General features: G+C 47.3%; 1 protein-coding gene across 1 annotated transcript in view; it reads left to right on the forward strand.

The window, feature by feature from the left end:
• Positions 1–14193, forward strand: part of DCHS1 (dachsous cadherin-related 1) — a 131806-nt gene that overhangs the window by 76929 nt on the left and 40684 nt on the right. The window contains exons 15-16 of the mRNA XM_063950773.1: positions 4038–4249; positions 12334–12488. Coding sequence (XP_063806843.1) covers positions 4038–4249; positions 12334–12488 — 367 coding nt within the window. The remainder of the gene's footprint in view (positions 1–4037; positions 4250–12333; positions 12489–14193) is intronic.

Genomic DNA, 14193 nt, shown 5'->3' on the forward strand with positions numbered 1-14193 from the left:
GGTGATTCATACTACATGTACTCCTAGTGATTCATACTACACGTACTCGTAGTGATTCATCTTACATGTACTCATAGTGATTCATCTTACACGTACTTATAGTGATTCACACTACACATACCAATAGTGATTCATACTGCATGTACTCATAGTGATTCATTATACGCCTACTCGCAGTGATAGATATACATACAGTGATTCATATTACACTTAGTGATTCACACTACACGTACTCATAGTGATTCATACTACACATACTTACAGTGATTCATTCTACACGTACAGTGATTCATACTACATGTACTCACAGTGATTCATACTGCACATATATAATTCATACTACTCTTACAGTGATCTTACACATATTCCATAGTGATTCATCTTACACATACTCATAGTGATTTATCTTACACGTACTTATAGTGATTCACACTACACATACCAATAGTGATTCATACTGTATGTACTCATAGTGATTCATTATACGCCTACTCGCAGTGATAGAAATACATACAGTGATTCATACTACACTTACAGTGATTCATACTACACTTAGTGATTCACACTACACGTACTCATAGTGATTCACACTACATATACTCACAGTGATTCATACTACACATATATAATTCATAATACACACACAGTGATTCGTACTACACGTACTCACAGTGATTCATACTACACATATATAATTCATACTACACTTACAGTGATTCACACTACACATACTCAGTGATTCATACAACACATACATAATTCATACTACACATACAGTGATTCATACTACACGTACTCACAGTGATTCATACTACACATACATAATTCATACTACTCTTACTCACAGTGATCTTACACTTACTCATAGTGATTCATCTTACACGTACTCATAGTGATTCACACTACATATACCAATAGTGATTCATACTGCATGTACTCATAGTGATTCATTATATGCCTACTCGCAGTGATAGAGATACATACTACACATACATAGGCCCTCATTCCGAGTTGTTCGCTCGTTCTTTTTCATCGCATCGCAGTGAAAATCCGCTTAGTACGCATGCGCAAAGTTCGCACTGCGACTGCGCCAAGTAACTTTACTATGAAGAAAGTATTTTTACTCACGGCTTTTTCTTCGCTCCGGCGATCGTAATGTGATTGACAGGAAATGGGTGTTACTGGGCGGAAACACGGCGTTTCAGGGGCGTGTGGCTGAAAACGCTACCGTTTCCGGAAAAAACGCAGGAGTGGCCGGAGAAACGGTGGGAGTGCCTGGGCGAACGCTGGGTGTGTTTGTGACGTCAACCAGGAACGACAAGCACTGAACTGATCGCACAGGCAGAGTAAGTCTGGAGCTACTCTGAAACTGCTAAGTAGTTAGTAATCGCAATATTGCGAATACATCGGTCGCAATTTTAAGAAGCTAAGATTCACTCCCAGTAGGCGGCGGCTTAGCGTGTGTAACTCTGCTAAATTCGCCTTGCGACCGATCAACTCGGAATGAGGGCCATAATTCATACTACACTCAATGATTCATATTACACTTACAGTGATTTATATGACACATAATCAGTGATTCACACTACACATACCAAAAGTGATTCATACTACACATATATAATTCATACAACACTTACAGTGATTTACACTACACATACTCAGTGATTCATACGACACATACATAATTCATACTACACATACAGTGATTCATACTACACGTACTCACAGTGATTCATACTGCACATACATAATTCATACTACTCTTACTCACAGTGATCTTACACTTACTCCATAGTGATTCATCTTACACGTACTCATAGGGATTCATCTTACACATATTCTATAGTGATTCATCTTACACATACTCACAGTGATTCATCTTACACATAAACGCTGTGATGAATATGTGTGCGCTCTATAAATAACTGGTAATAAATAAATATTCCTAGTGATTTTTACTACACATACTCATACTGATTCATACTACACGTACTCATAGTGATTCATTCTACACATACTCATAGTGATTCATTCTACACGTACTCATAGTGATTGATTCTACACGTACTCCTAGTGATTCATCTTACACGTACTCATAGTGATTCATCTTACACGTACTTATCGTGATTCAACTTACACGTATTCTATAGTGATTCATCTTACACATACTCACAGTGATTCATCTTACACATAAACGCTGTGGAATATGTGTGCGCTATATAAATAACTGGTAATAAATAAATACTCCTAGTGATTCATACTACACATACTCCTAGTGATTCATACTGCACGTACTCCTAGTGATTCATGCTACACGTACTCCTGGTGATTCATACTACATATACTCCTAGTGATTCATACTACACGTACTCGTCGTGATTCATCTTACACGTACTCATAGTGATTCATCTTACACGTACTTATAGTGATTCACACTACACATACCAATAGTGATTCATACTGCATGTACTCATAGTGATTCATTATACGCCTACTCGCAGTGATAGATATACATACAGTGATTCATATTGCACTTAGTGATTCCCACTACACGTACTCATAGTGATTCATACTACACATACTTACAGTGATTCATACTACACATACAGTGATTCATACTACACGTACTCACAGTGATTCATACTGCACATACATAATTCATACTACTCTTACTCACAGTGATCTTACACGTACTCATAGTGATTCATCTTACACATAAACGCTGTGCAATATGTGTGCGCTATATAAATAACTGGTAATAAATAAATACTCCTAGTAATTTATACTACACGTACTCATACTGATTCATACTACACGTACTCCTAGTGATTCATCTTACTCGTACTTATAGTGATTCATCTTACACGTACTCGTAGTGATTCATACTACACGTACTCCTAGTGATTCATACTACACGTACTCCTAGTGATTCACACTACACGTACTCCTAGTGATTCATACTACACGTACTCATAGTGATTCACACTACACATACTCCTAGTGATTCATCTTACACGTACTTATAGTGATTCATACTACACGTACTCCTAGTGATTCATCTTACACGTACTTATAGTGATTCATACTACACGTACTCCTAGTGATTCATACTACACGTACTCATAGTGATTCATACTACACGTACTCCTTGTGATTCATACTACACGTACTCATAGTGATTCATACTACACGTACTCATAGTGATTTATCTTACACGTACTCATAGTGATTCATCTTACACATACTCATAGTGATTCATACTACACGTACTCATAGTGATTCATCTTACACATACTCATAGTGATTCATATTCATACCATACCTAAAGTACTCCCATACTACACAAGTAGAAACAAGGCTTGTGGGATCCCTGGGCAACTAAGTTGTGGGGGCTACCTCCAATAATATTGAGATCCTACCCCTCAGTGCACCCCTACCAAATATGCCTCACAGTACCCCCCCCCCCCCCCCCCACACACACACACACCATTATTACTGCAGCAGCACCAGCAATATCATACTACATGTACTCACAGCCACATACATGCTACATGTATCTGCAGCAATATCATACTACATGTACTCACAGCCACATACATGCTACATGTATCTGCAGCAATATCATACTACATATACTCACAGCCACATACATGCTACATGTATCTACAGCAATATCATACTAGATGTACTCAAAGCCACATACATGCTACATGTATCTGCAGCAATATCATACTACATGTACTCACAGCCACATACATGCTACATGTATCTGCAGCAATATCATACTACATGTACTCACAGCCACATACATGCTACATGTATCTACAGCAATATCATACTACATGTACTCACAGCCACATACATGCTACATGTATCTGCAGCAATATCATACTACATGTACTCACAGCCACATACATGCTACATGTATCTGCAGCAATATAATACTACATGTACTCACAGTGATATTGGTGTATATATATATATATATATATATACTGTGAGTGTAGAATGTCTAACGCTGGTCTCTTCCTCAGGACAAGTCACAGTGTGGAAGCCGGCATTGCTGGACTATGAACACAACTCCCGACACAAGCTGGTTGTCCAGGGCGAGACGCCCCAGTATTATACATTCACCACCGTCACTATACTCCTGCAGGATGCCAACGACAACGCTCCACGGTTCCAACTTCCGCATTATACAGCGTATATCAGAGAGGCGCAGGGCGACGGCAGCCGCATCATACAGGTGAGCCGCACTATACAGCTTATATCAGAGAGGCGCAGGGCGACGGCAGCCGCATCATACAGGTAAGCCGCACTATACAGCTTATATCAGAGAGGCGCAGGGTGACGGCAGCCGCATCATACAGGTGAGCCGCACTATACAGCTTATATCAGAGAGGCGCAGGGTGACGGCAGCCGCATCATACAGGTGAGCCGCACTATACAGCTTATATCAGAGAGGCGCAGGGTGACGGCAGCCGCATCATACAGGTGAGCAGCACTATACAGCTTATATCAGAGAGGCGCAGGGTGACGGCAGCCGCATCACACAGGTGAGCAGCACTATACAGCTTATATCAGAGAAGCGCAGGGTGACGGCAGCCGCATCATACAGGTTAGCCGCACTATACAGCGTATATCAGAGAGGCGCAGGGCGACGGCAGCCGCATCATACAGGTGAGCAGCACTATACAGCTTATATCAGAGAGGCGCAGGGTGACGGCAGCCGCATCATACAGGTGAGCAGCACTATACAGCGTATATCAGAGAGGCGCAGGGCGACGGCAGCCGCATCATACAGGTGAGCCGCACTATACAGCGTATATCAGAGAGGCGCAGGGTGACGGCAGCCGCATCATACAGGTGAGCAGCACTATACAGCTTATATCAGAGAGGCGCAGGGTGACGGCAGCCGCATCATACAGGTGAGCCGCACTATACAGCGTATATCAGAGAGGCGCAGGGCGACGGCAGCCGCATCATACAGGTGAGCAGCACTATACAGCGTATATCAGAGAGGCGCAGGGTGACGGCAGCCGTATCATACAGGTGAGCAGCACTATACAGCTTATATCAGAGAGGCGCAGGGTGACGGCAGCCGCATCATACAGGTGAGCCGCATTATACAGCTTATATCAGAGAGGCGCAGGGTGACGGCAGCCGCATCATACAGGTGAGCCGCACTATACAGCTTATATCAGAGAGGCACAGGGTGACGGCAGCCGCATCATACAGCTTATATCAGAGAGGCGCAGGGTGACGGCAGCCGCATCATACAGGTGAGCCGCACTATACAGCATATATCAGAGAGGCGCAGGGTGACGGCAGCCGCATCATACAGGTGAGCCGCATTATACAGCTTATATCAGAGAGGCGCAGGGTGACGGCAGCTGCATCATACAGGTGAGCCGCACTATACAGCATATATCAGACAGGCGCAGGGTGACGGCAGCCGCATCATACAGGTGAGCCGCACTATACAGCTTATATCAGAGAGGCGCAGGGTGACGGCAGCCGCATCATACAGGTGAGCCGCATTATACAGCTTATATCAGAGAGGCGCAGGGTGACGGCAGCCGCATCATACAGGTGAGCCGCACTATACAGCTTATATCAGAGAGGCGCAGGGTGACGGCAGCCGCATCATACAGGTGAGCCGCACTATACAGCTTATATCAGAGAGGCGCAGGGTGGCGGCAGCCGCATCATACAGGTGAGCCGCACTATACAGCATATATCAGAGAGGCGCAGGGTGACGGCAGCCGCTTCATACAGGTGAGCCGCACTATACAGCTTATATCAGAGAGACGCAGGGTGAGGGCAGCCGCATCATACAGGTGAGCAGCACTATACAGCTTATATCAGAGAGGCGCAGGGTGACGGTAGCCACATCATACAGGTGAGCCGCACTATACAGCTTATATCAGAGAGGCGCAGGGTGGCGGCAGCCGCATCATACAGGTGAGCACCACTATACAGCTTATATCAGAGAGGCGCAGGGTGACGGCAGCCGCATCATACAGGTGAGCAGCACTATACAGCTTATATCAGAGAGGCGCAGGGTGACGGCAGCCGCATCATACAGGTGAGCCGCACTATACAGCATATATCAGAGAGGCGCAGGGTGACGGCAGCCGCTTCATACAGGTGAGCCGCACTATACAGCTTATATCAGATAGGCGCAGGGTGACGGCAGCCGCATCATACAGGTGAGCAGCACTATACAGCTTATATCAGAGAGGCGCAGGGTGACGGCAGCCGCATCATACAGGTGAGCAGCACTATACAGCTTATATCAGAGAGGCGCAGGGTGACGGCAGCTGCATCATACAGGTGAGCCGCACCATACAGCTTATATCAGAGAGGCGCAGGGTGACGGCAGCCGCATCATACAGGTGAGCCGCACTATACAGCTTATATCAGAGAGGCGCAGGGTGACGGCAGCCGCATCATACAGGTGAGCAGCACTATACAGCTTATATCAGAGAGGCGCAGGGTGACGGCAGCCGCATCATAAAGGTGAGCAGCACTATACAGCGTATATCAGAGAGGCGCAGGGTGGCGGCAGCCGCATCATACAGGTGAGCAGCACTAGGGGTAATAAGGGAGCTGTGATACATCCCAGGTGCATGTACGGGGGGGGGGGGGGTTAATCTAGTCCCCCAGCACGCTGTAAGAAACCAGCAAGAGGCACACATCCTATATGATAATAGCAATGCAGAGATCTCAGTAATAAGGGAGAATAATTAGATCTGCAATCACAGGGTTAGTCATAAATACCCTGAGCTACAGCAGAGAAGGGAGAGGAGCAGGAATTAGACAGCAATATATGGGCCAGTAATTAGAGAGCAGGTAAGGGCCCTGAGCCAGTAATTAGAGAGCAGGTAAGGGCCCTGAGCCAGTAATTAGAGAGCAGGTAAGGGCCCTGAGCCAGTAATTAGAGAGCAGGTAAGGGCCCTGAGCCAGGAATTAGAGAGCAGGTAAGGGCCCTGAGCCAGTAATTAGAGAGCAGGTAATAGCCCTGAGCCAGTAATTAGAGAGCAGGTAATGGCCCTGAGCCAGTAATTAGAGAGAGGGTAAGGGCTCTGAGCCAGTAATTAGAGAGCAGGTAAGGGCCCTGAGCCAGTAATTAGAGAGCAGGTGAGGGCCCTGAGCCAGTAATTAGAGAGCAGGTAATGGTCCTGAGCCAGTAATTAGGCAGCAGGTAATGGCCCTGAGCCAGTAATTAGAGAGCAGGTAATGGTCCTGAGCCAGTAATTAGGCAGCAGGTAAGGGCCCTGAGCCAGTAATTAGAGAGCAGGTAAGGGCCCAGAGCCAGTAATTAGAGAGCAGGTAAGGGCCCTGAGCCAGTAATTAGAGAGCAGGTAATGGTCCTGAGCCAGTAATTAGAGAGCAGGTAAGGGCCCTGAGCCAGTAATTAGAGAGCATTTAAGGGCCCTGAGCCAGTAATTAGAGAGCAGGTAAGGGCCCTGAGCCAGTAATTAGAGAGCAGGTAAGGGCCCTGAGCCAGTAATTAGAGAGCAGGTAAGGGCCCTGAGCCAGTAATTAGAGAGCAGGTAAGGGCCCTGAGCCAGTAATTATAGAGCAGGTAATGGCCCTGAGCCAGTAATTAGAGAGCAGGTAATGGACCTGAGCCAGTAATTAGAGAGAGGGTAAGGGCTCTGAGCCAATAATTAGAGAGAAGGTAAGGGCCCTGAGCCAGTAATTAGAGAGCAGGTAAGGGCCCTGAGCCAGTAATTAGAGAGCAGGTAATGGTCCTGAGCCAGTAATTAGGCAGCAGGTAATGGCCCTGAGCCAGTAATTAGAGAGCAGGTAATGGTCCTGAGCCAGTAATTAGGCAGCAGGTAAGGGCCCTGAGCCAGTAATTAGAGAGCAGGTAAGGGCCCAGAGCCAGTAATTAGAGAGCAGGTAAGGGCCCTGAGCCAGTAATTAGAGAGCAGGTAATGGTCCTGAGCCAGTAATTAGAGAGCAGGTAAGGGCCCTGAGCCAGTAATTAGAGAGCAGGTAATGGTCCTGAGCCAGTAATTAGGCAGCAGGTAAGGGCCCTGAGCCAGTAATTAGAGAGCAGGTAAGGGCCCAGAGCCAGTAATTAGAGAGCAGGTAAGGGCCCTGAGCCAGTAATTAGAGAGCAGGTAATGGTCCTGAGCCAGTAATTAGAGAGCAGGTAAGGGCCCTGAGCCAGTAATTAGAGAGCAGGTAATGGTCCTGAGCCAGTAATTAGGCAGCAGGTAAGGGCCCTGAGCCAGTAATTAGAGAGCAGGTAAGGGCCCTGAGCCAGTAATTAGAGAGCAGGTAAGGGCCCTGAGCCAGTAATTAGAGAGCAGGTAAGGGCCCTAGGCCAGTAATTAGAGAGCAGGTAAGGGCCATGAGCCAGTAATTAGAGAGCAGGTAATGGCCCTGAGCCAGTAATTAGAGAGCAGGTAAGGGCCCTGGGCCAGTAATTAGAGAGCTGGTAAGGGCCCTGAGCCAGTAATTAGAGAGCTGTTAATGGTCCTGAGCCAGTAATTAGGCAGCAGGTAAGGGCCCTGAGCCAGTAATTAGAGAGCAGGTAAGGGCCCTGAGACAGTAATAAGAGAGCAGGTAAGGGCCCTGAGCCAGTAATTAGAGAGCAGGTAAGGGCCCTGAGCCAGTAATTAGAGAGCAGGTAAGGGCCCTGAGCCAGTAATTAGAGAGCAGTTAAGGGCCCTGAGCCAGTAATTAGAGAGCAGGTAATGGCCCTGAGCCAGTAATTAGAGAGCAGGTAATGGCCCTGAGCCAGTAATTAGAGAGAGGGTAAGGGCTCTGAGGCAGTAATTAGAGAGCAGGTAAGGGCCCTGAGCCAGTAATTAGAGAGCAGGTAATGGTCCTGAGCCAGTAATTAGGCAGCAGGTAAGGGCCCTGAGCCAGTAATTAGAGAGCAGGTAAGGGCCCTGAGCCAGTAATTAGAGAGCAGTTAATGGCTCTGATCCAGTAATTAGAGAGCTGGTAAGGGCCCTGAGCCAGTAATTAGAGAGCAGGTAATGACCCTGAGCCAGTAATTAGAGAGCAGGTAATGGCCCTGAGCCAGTAATTAGAGAGCAGGTAAGGGCCCTGAGCCAGTAATTAGAGAGCAGGTAAGGGACCTGAGCCAGTAATTAGAGAGCAGGTAAGGGTCCTGAGCCAGTAATTAGAGAGCAGGTAAGGGCCCTGAGCCAGTAATTAGAGAGCAGGTAAGGGCCCTGAGCCAGTAATTAGAGAGCAGGTAATGACCCTGAGCCAGTAATTAGAGAGCAGGTAAGGACCCTGAGCCAGTAATTAGAGAGCAGGTAATGACCCTGAGCCAGTAATTAGAGAGCAGGTAAGGGCCCTGAGCCAGTAATTAGAGAGCAGGTAATGGCCCTGAGCCAGTAATTAGAGAGCAGGTAAGGGCCCTGAGCCAGTAATAAGAGATCAGGTAATGGCCCTGAGCCAGTAATTAGAGAGCTGGTAATGGCCCTGAGCCAGTAATTAGAGAGCAGGTAAGGGCCCTAGGCCAGTAATTAGAGAGCAGGTAAGGGCCATGAGCCAGTAATTAGAGAGCAGGTAAGGGCCCTGGGCCAGTAATTAGAGAGCTGGTAAGGGCCCTGAGCCAGTAATTAGAGAGCAGGTAAGGGCCCTGAGCCAGTAATTAGAGAGCAGGTAAGGACCCTGAGCCAGTAATTAGAGAGCAGGTAATGACCCTGAGCCAGTAATTAGAGAGCAGGTAAGGGCCCTGAGCCAGTAATTAGAGAGCAGGTAATGGCCCTGAGCCAGTAATTAGAGAGCAGGTAAGGGCCCTGAGCCAGTAATAAGAGATCAGGTAATGGCCCTGAGCCAGTAATTAGAGAGCTGGTAATGGCCCTGAGCCAGTAATTAGAGAGCAGGTAAGGGCCCTGAGCCAGTAATTAGAGAGCAGGTAAGGGCCATGAGCCAGTAATTAGAGAGCAGGTAAGGGCCATGAGCCAGTAATTAGAGAGCAGGTAATGGCCCTGAGCCAGTAATTAGAGAGCAGTTAAGGGCCCTGGGCCAGTAATTAGAGAGCTGGTAAGGGCCCTGAGCCAGTAATTAGAGAGCTGGTAATGGTCCTGAGCCAGTAATTAGGCAGCAGGTAAGGGCCCTGAGCCAGTAATTAGAGAGCAGGTAAGGGCCCTGAGCCAGTAATTAGAGAGCAGGTAAGGGCCCTGAGCCAGTAATTAGAGAGCAGGTAATGGTCCTGAGCCAGTAATTAGGCAGCAGGTAAGGGCCCTGAACCAGTAATTAGAGAGTAGGTAAGGGCCATGAGCCAGTAATTAGAGAGCAGGTAATGGCCCTGAGCCAGTAATTAGAGAGCAGGTAATGGCCCTGGGCCAGTAATTAGAGAGCAGGTAATGGCCCTGAGCCAGTAATTAGAGAGCAGATAATGGTCCTGAGCCAGTAATTAGGCAGCAGGTAAGGGCCCTGAGCCAGTAATTAGAGAGCAGGTAAGGGCCCAGAGCCAGTAATTAGAGAGCAGGTAAGGGCCCTGAGCCAGTAATTAGAGGCCCTGAGCCAGTAATTAGAGAGCAGGTAAGGGCCCTGAGCCAGTAATTAGAGAGCAGGTAATGGTCCTGAGCCAGTAATTAGGCAGCAGGGAAGGGCCCTGAGCCAGTAATTAGAGAGCAGGTAAGGGCCCTGAGCCAGTAATTAGAGAGCAGGTAAGGGCCCTGAGCCAGTAATTAGAGAGCAGGTAATGGCTCTGATCCAGTAATTAGAGAGCTGGTAAGGGCCCTGAGCCAGTAATTAGAGAGCAGGTAATGACCCTGAGCCAGTAATTAGAGAGCAGGTAATGGCCCTGAGCCAGTAATTAGAGAGCAGGTAAGGGCCCTGAGCCAGTAATTAGAGAGCAGGTAAGGGCCCTGAGCCAGTAATTAGAGAGCAAGTAAGGGCCCTGAGCCAGTAATTAGAGAGCAGGTAATGGTCCTGAGCCAGTAATTAGGCAGCAGGTAAGGGCCCTGAACCAGTAATTAGAGAGCAGGTAAGGGCCATGAGCCAGTAATTAGAGAGCAGGTAATGGCCATGAGCCAGTAATTAGAGAGCAGGTAAGGGCCCTGGGCCAGTAATTAGAGAGCAGGTAATGGCCCTGAGCCAGTAATTAGAGAGCAGGTAATGGTCCTGAGCCAGTAATTAGGCAGCAGGTAAGGGCCCTGAGCCAGTAATTAGAGAGCAGGTAAGGGCCCAGAGCCAGTAATTAGAGAGCAGGTAAGGGCCCTGAGCCAGTAATTAGAGAGCAGGTAATGGTCCTTAGCCAGTAATTAGAGAGCAGGTAAGGGCCCTGAGCCAGTAATTAGAGAGCAGGTAAGGGCCCTGAGCCAATAATTAGAGAGCAGGTAAGGGCCCTGGGCCAGTAATTGGAGAGCAGGTAAGGGCCCTGAGCCAGTAATTAGAGAGCAGGTAAGGGCCCTGAGCCAGTAATTAGAGAGCAGGTAAGGACCCTGAGCCAGTAATTAGAGAGCAGGTAAGGGCCCTGAGCCAGTAATTAGAGAGCAGGTAATGACCCTGAGCCAGTAATTAGAGAGCAGGTAATGACCCTGAGCCAGTAATTAGAGAGCAGGTAATGGCCCTGAGCCAGTAATTAGAGAGCAGGTAAGGGCCCTGAGCCAGTAATTAGAGAGCAGGTAAGGGCCCTGAGCCAGTAACTAGAGAGCAGGTAAGGGTCCTGAGCCAGTAATTAGAGAGCAGGTAAGGGCCCTGAGCCAGTAATTAGAGAGCAGGTAAGGGCCCTGAGCCAGTAATTAGAGAGCAGGTAATGACCCTGAGCCAGTAATTAGAGAGCAGGTAAGGGCCCTGAGCCAGTAATTAGAGAGCAGGTAATGACCCTGAGCCAGTAATTAGAGAGCAGGTAAGGGCCCTGAGCCAGTAATTAGAGAGCAGGTAAGGGCCCTGAGCCAGTAATTAGAGAGCAGGTAAGGGCACTGAGCCAGTAATTAGGCAGCAGGTAAGGGCCCTGAGCCAGTAATTAGAGAGCAGGTAAGGGCCATGAGCCAGTAATTAGAGAGCAGGTAATGGCCCTGAGCCAGTAATTAGGCAGCAGGTAATGGCCCTGAGCCAGTAATTAGAGAGCAGGTAAGGGCCCTGAGCCAGTAATTAGAGAGCAGGTAAGGGCCCTGGGCCAGTAATTGGAGAGCAGGTAAGGGCCCTGAGCCAGTAATTAGACAGCAGGTAAGGGCCCTGAGCCAGTAATTAGAGAGCAGGTAAGGACCCTGAGCCAGTAATTAGAGAGCAGGTAAGGGCCCTGAGCCAGTAATTAGGCAGCAGGTAAGGGCCCTGAGCCAGTAATTAGAGAGCAGGTAATGGCCCTGATGGATCGGTTGAGACCATTGTTTTGTCCGCCAGGTTCTCGCTGAAGATCCAGACCAAGGAATGAATGGCCAAGTCACATACGCTTTTCAGCATTTTCAGCCCATGAAGAATCTGTTTCGCATTGATCCCCAGACTGGAGTTGTCACAACCGCTGCCATATTAGACCGAGAGATCTGGTCTGAAGCACAGTGAGTATCCCAGACCCCCGCCGTTCCGCTCATCAGCACTATTAAATTATAACCTGATCATATAGCATCACAGAATATGCTGAGTCTTTATACTCAGTGCTATAGCCTCCCTCCTCTCATACACTTAGTGCTATAGCCTCCCTCCTCTCATACACTCAGTGCTATAGCCTCCCTCCTCTCATACACTCAGTACTATAGCCTCCCTCCTCTCATACACTCAGTGCTATAGCCTCCCTCCTCTCATACACTCAGTACTATAGCCTCCCTCCTCTCATACACTCTGTGCTATAGCCTCCCTCCTCTCACACACTCAGTAATATAGTCTCCCTCCTCTCATACACTCAGTGCTATAGCCTCCCTCCTCTCACACACTCAGTAATATAGCCTCCCTCCTCTCATACACTCAGTGCTATAGCCTCCCTCCTCTCACACACTCAGTGCTATAGCCTCCCTCCTCTCATACACTCTGTTGTATAGCCTCCCTCCTCTCATACACTCTATGCTATAGCCTCCCTCCTCTCACACACTCTATGCTATAGCCTCCCTCCTCCCATACACTCAGTGCTATAGCCTCCATCCTCTCATACACTCAGTGCTATAGCCTCCCCCCTCTCATACACTCAGTAATATAGCCTCCGTCCTCTCATACACTCAGTGCTATAGCCTCCCTCCTCTCATACACTGTACTATAGCCTCCGTCCTCTCATACACTCAGTGCTATAGCCTCCCTCCTCTCATACTCTCAGTAATATAGCCTCCATACTCTCATACACTCAGTACTATAGCCTCCCTCCTCTCATACACTCAGTGCTATAGCCTCCCTCCTCTCATAGCACAGGATGAGTGAGGAACCTGCATTATATAAGATGAGGAACCTGCATTATATAGGATGAGTGAGAAACCTGCATTACATAGTATGAGTGAGGAACCTGCATTATATAGGATGAGTGAGGAACCTGCATTACATAGGATGAGTGTGGAATCTGCATTATATAGGATGAGTGAGGATCCTGCATTATAAAAGATGAGTGAGGATCCTGCATTATAAAGGATGAGTGAGGATCCTGCATTATATAGGATGAGTGAGGAACCTGCATTATATAGGATGAGTGAGGAACCGGCATTATATAGGATGAGTGAGGATCCTGCATTATATAGGATAAGTGAGGATCCTGCATTATAAAGGATGATTGAGGATCCTGCATTATAAAGGATGAGTGAGTATCCTACATTATAAAGGATGAGTGAGTAACCTGCATTATAAATGATGAGTGGGGAACCTGTATTATATAGGATGAGTGAGGAACCTCTATTATATAGGATGTGTGAGGAACCAGCATTATATATGAGTGAGGAACCTGCATTATATAGGATGAGTGAGGAACCCAGCATTATATAGGATGAGTGAGGAACCTGCATTATTTAGGATGAGGTAGGTACCTGCATTTTATAGGATGAGTGAGGAACCTGTATTATATAGGATGAGTGAGGAACCTGTATTATATATAATGTGTGAGGAACCAGCATTAAATAGGATGAGTGAGGAACCTGTATTATATAGGATGAGTGAGGAACCTGCATTATATAGGATGAGTGAGGAACCCAGCATTATATAGGATGAGTGAGGAACCCAGCATTATATAGGATGAGTGTGGAACCTGCATTATTTAGGATGAGTGAGGAACCTGCATTTTATAGGATGAGT

This window comes from Pseudophryne corroboree, chromosome 2, assembly GCF_028390025.1.
Source record: "Pseudophryne corroboree isolate aPseCor3 chromosome 2, aPseCor3.hap2, whole genome shotgun sequence".
NCBI lineage: Eukaryota > Metazoa > Chordata > Amphibia > Anura > Myobatrachidae > Pseudophryne > Pseudophryne corroboree.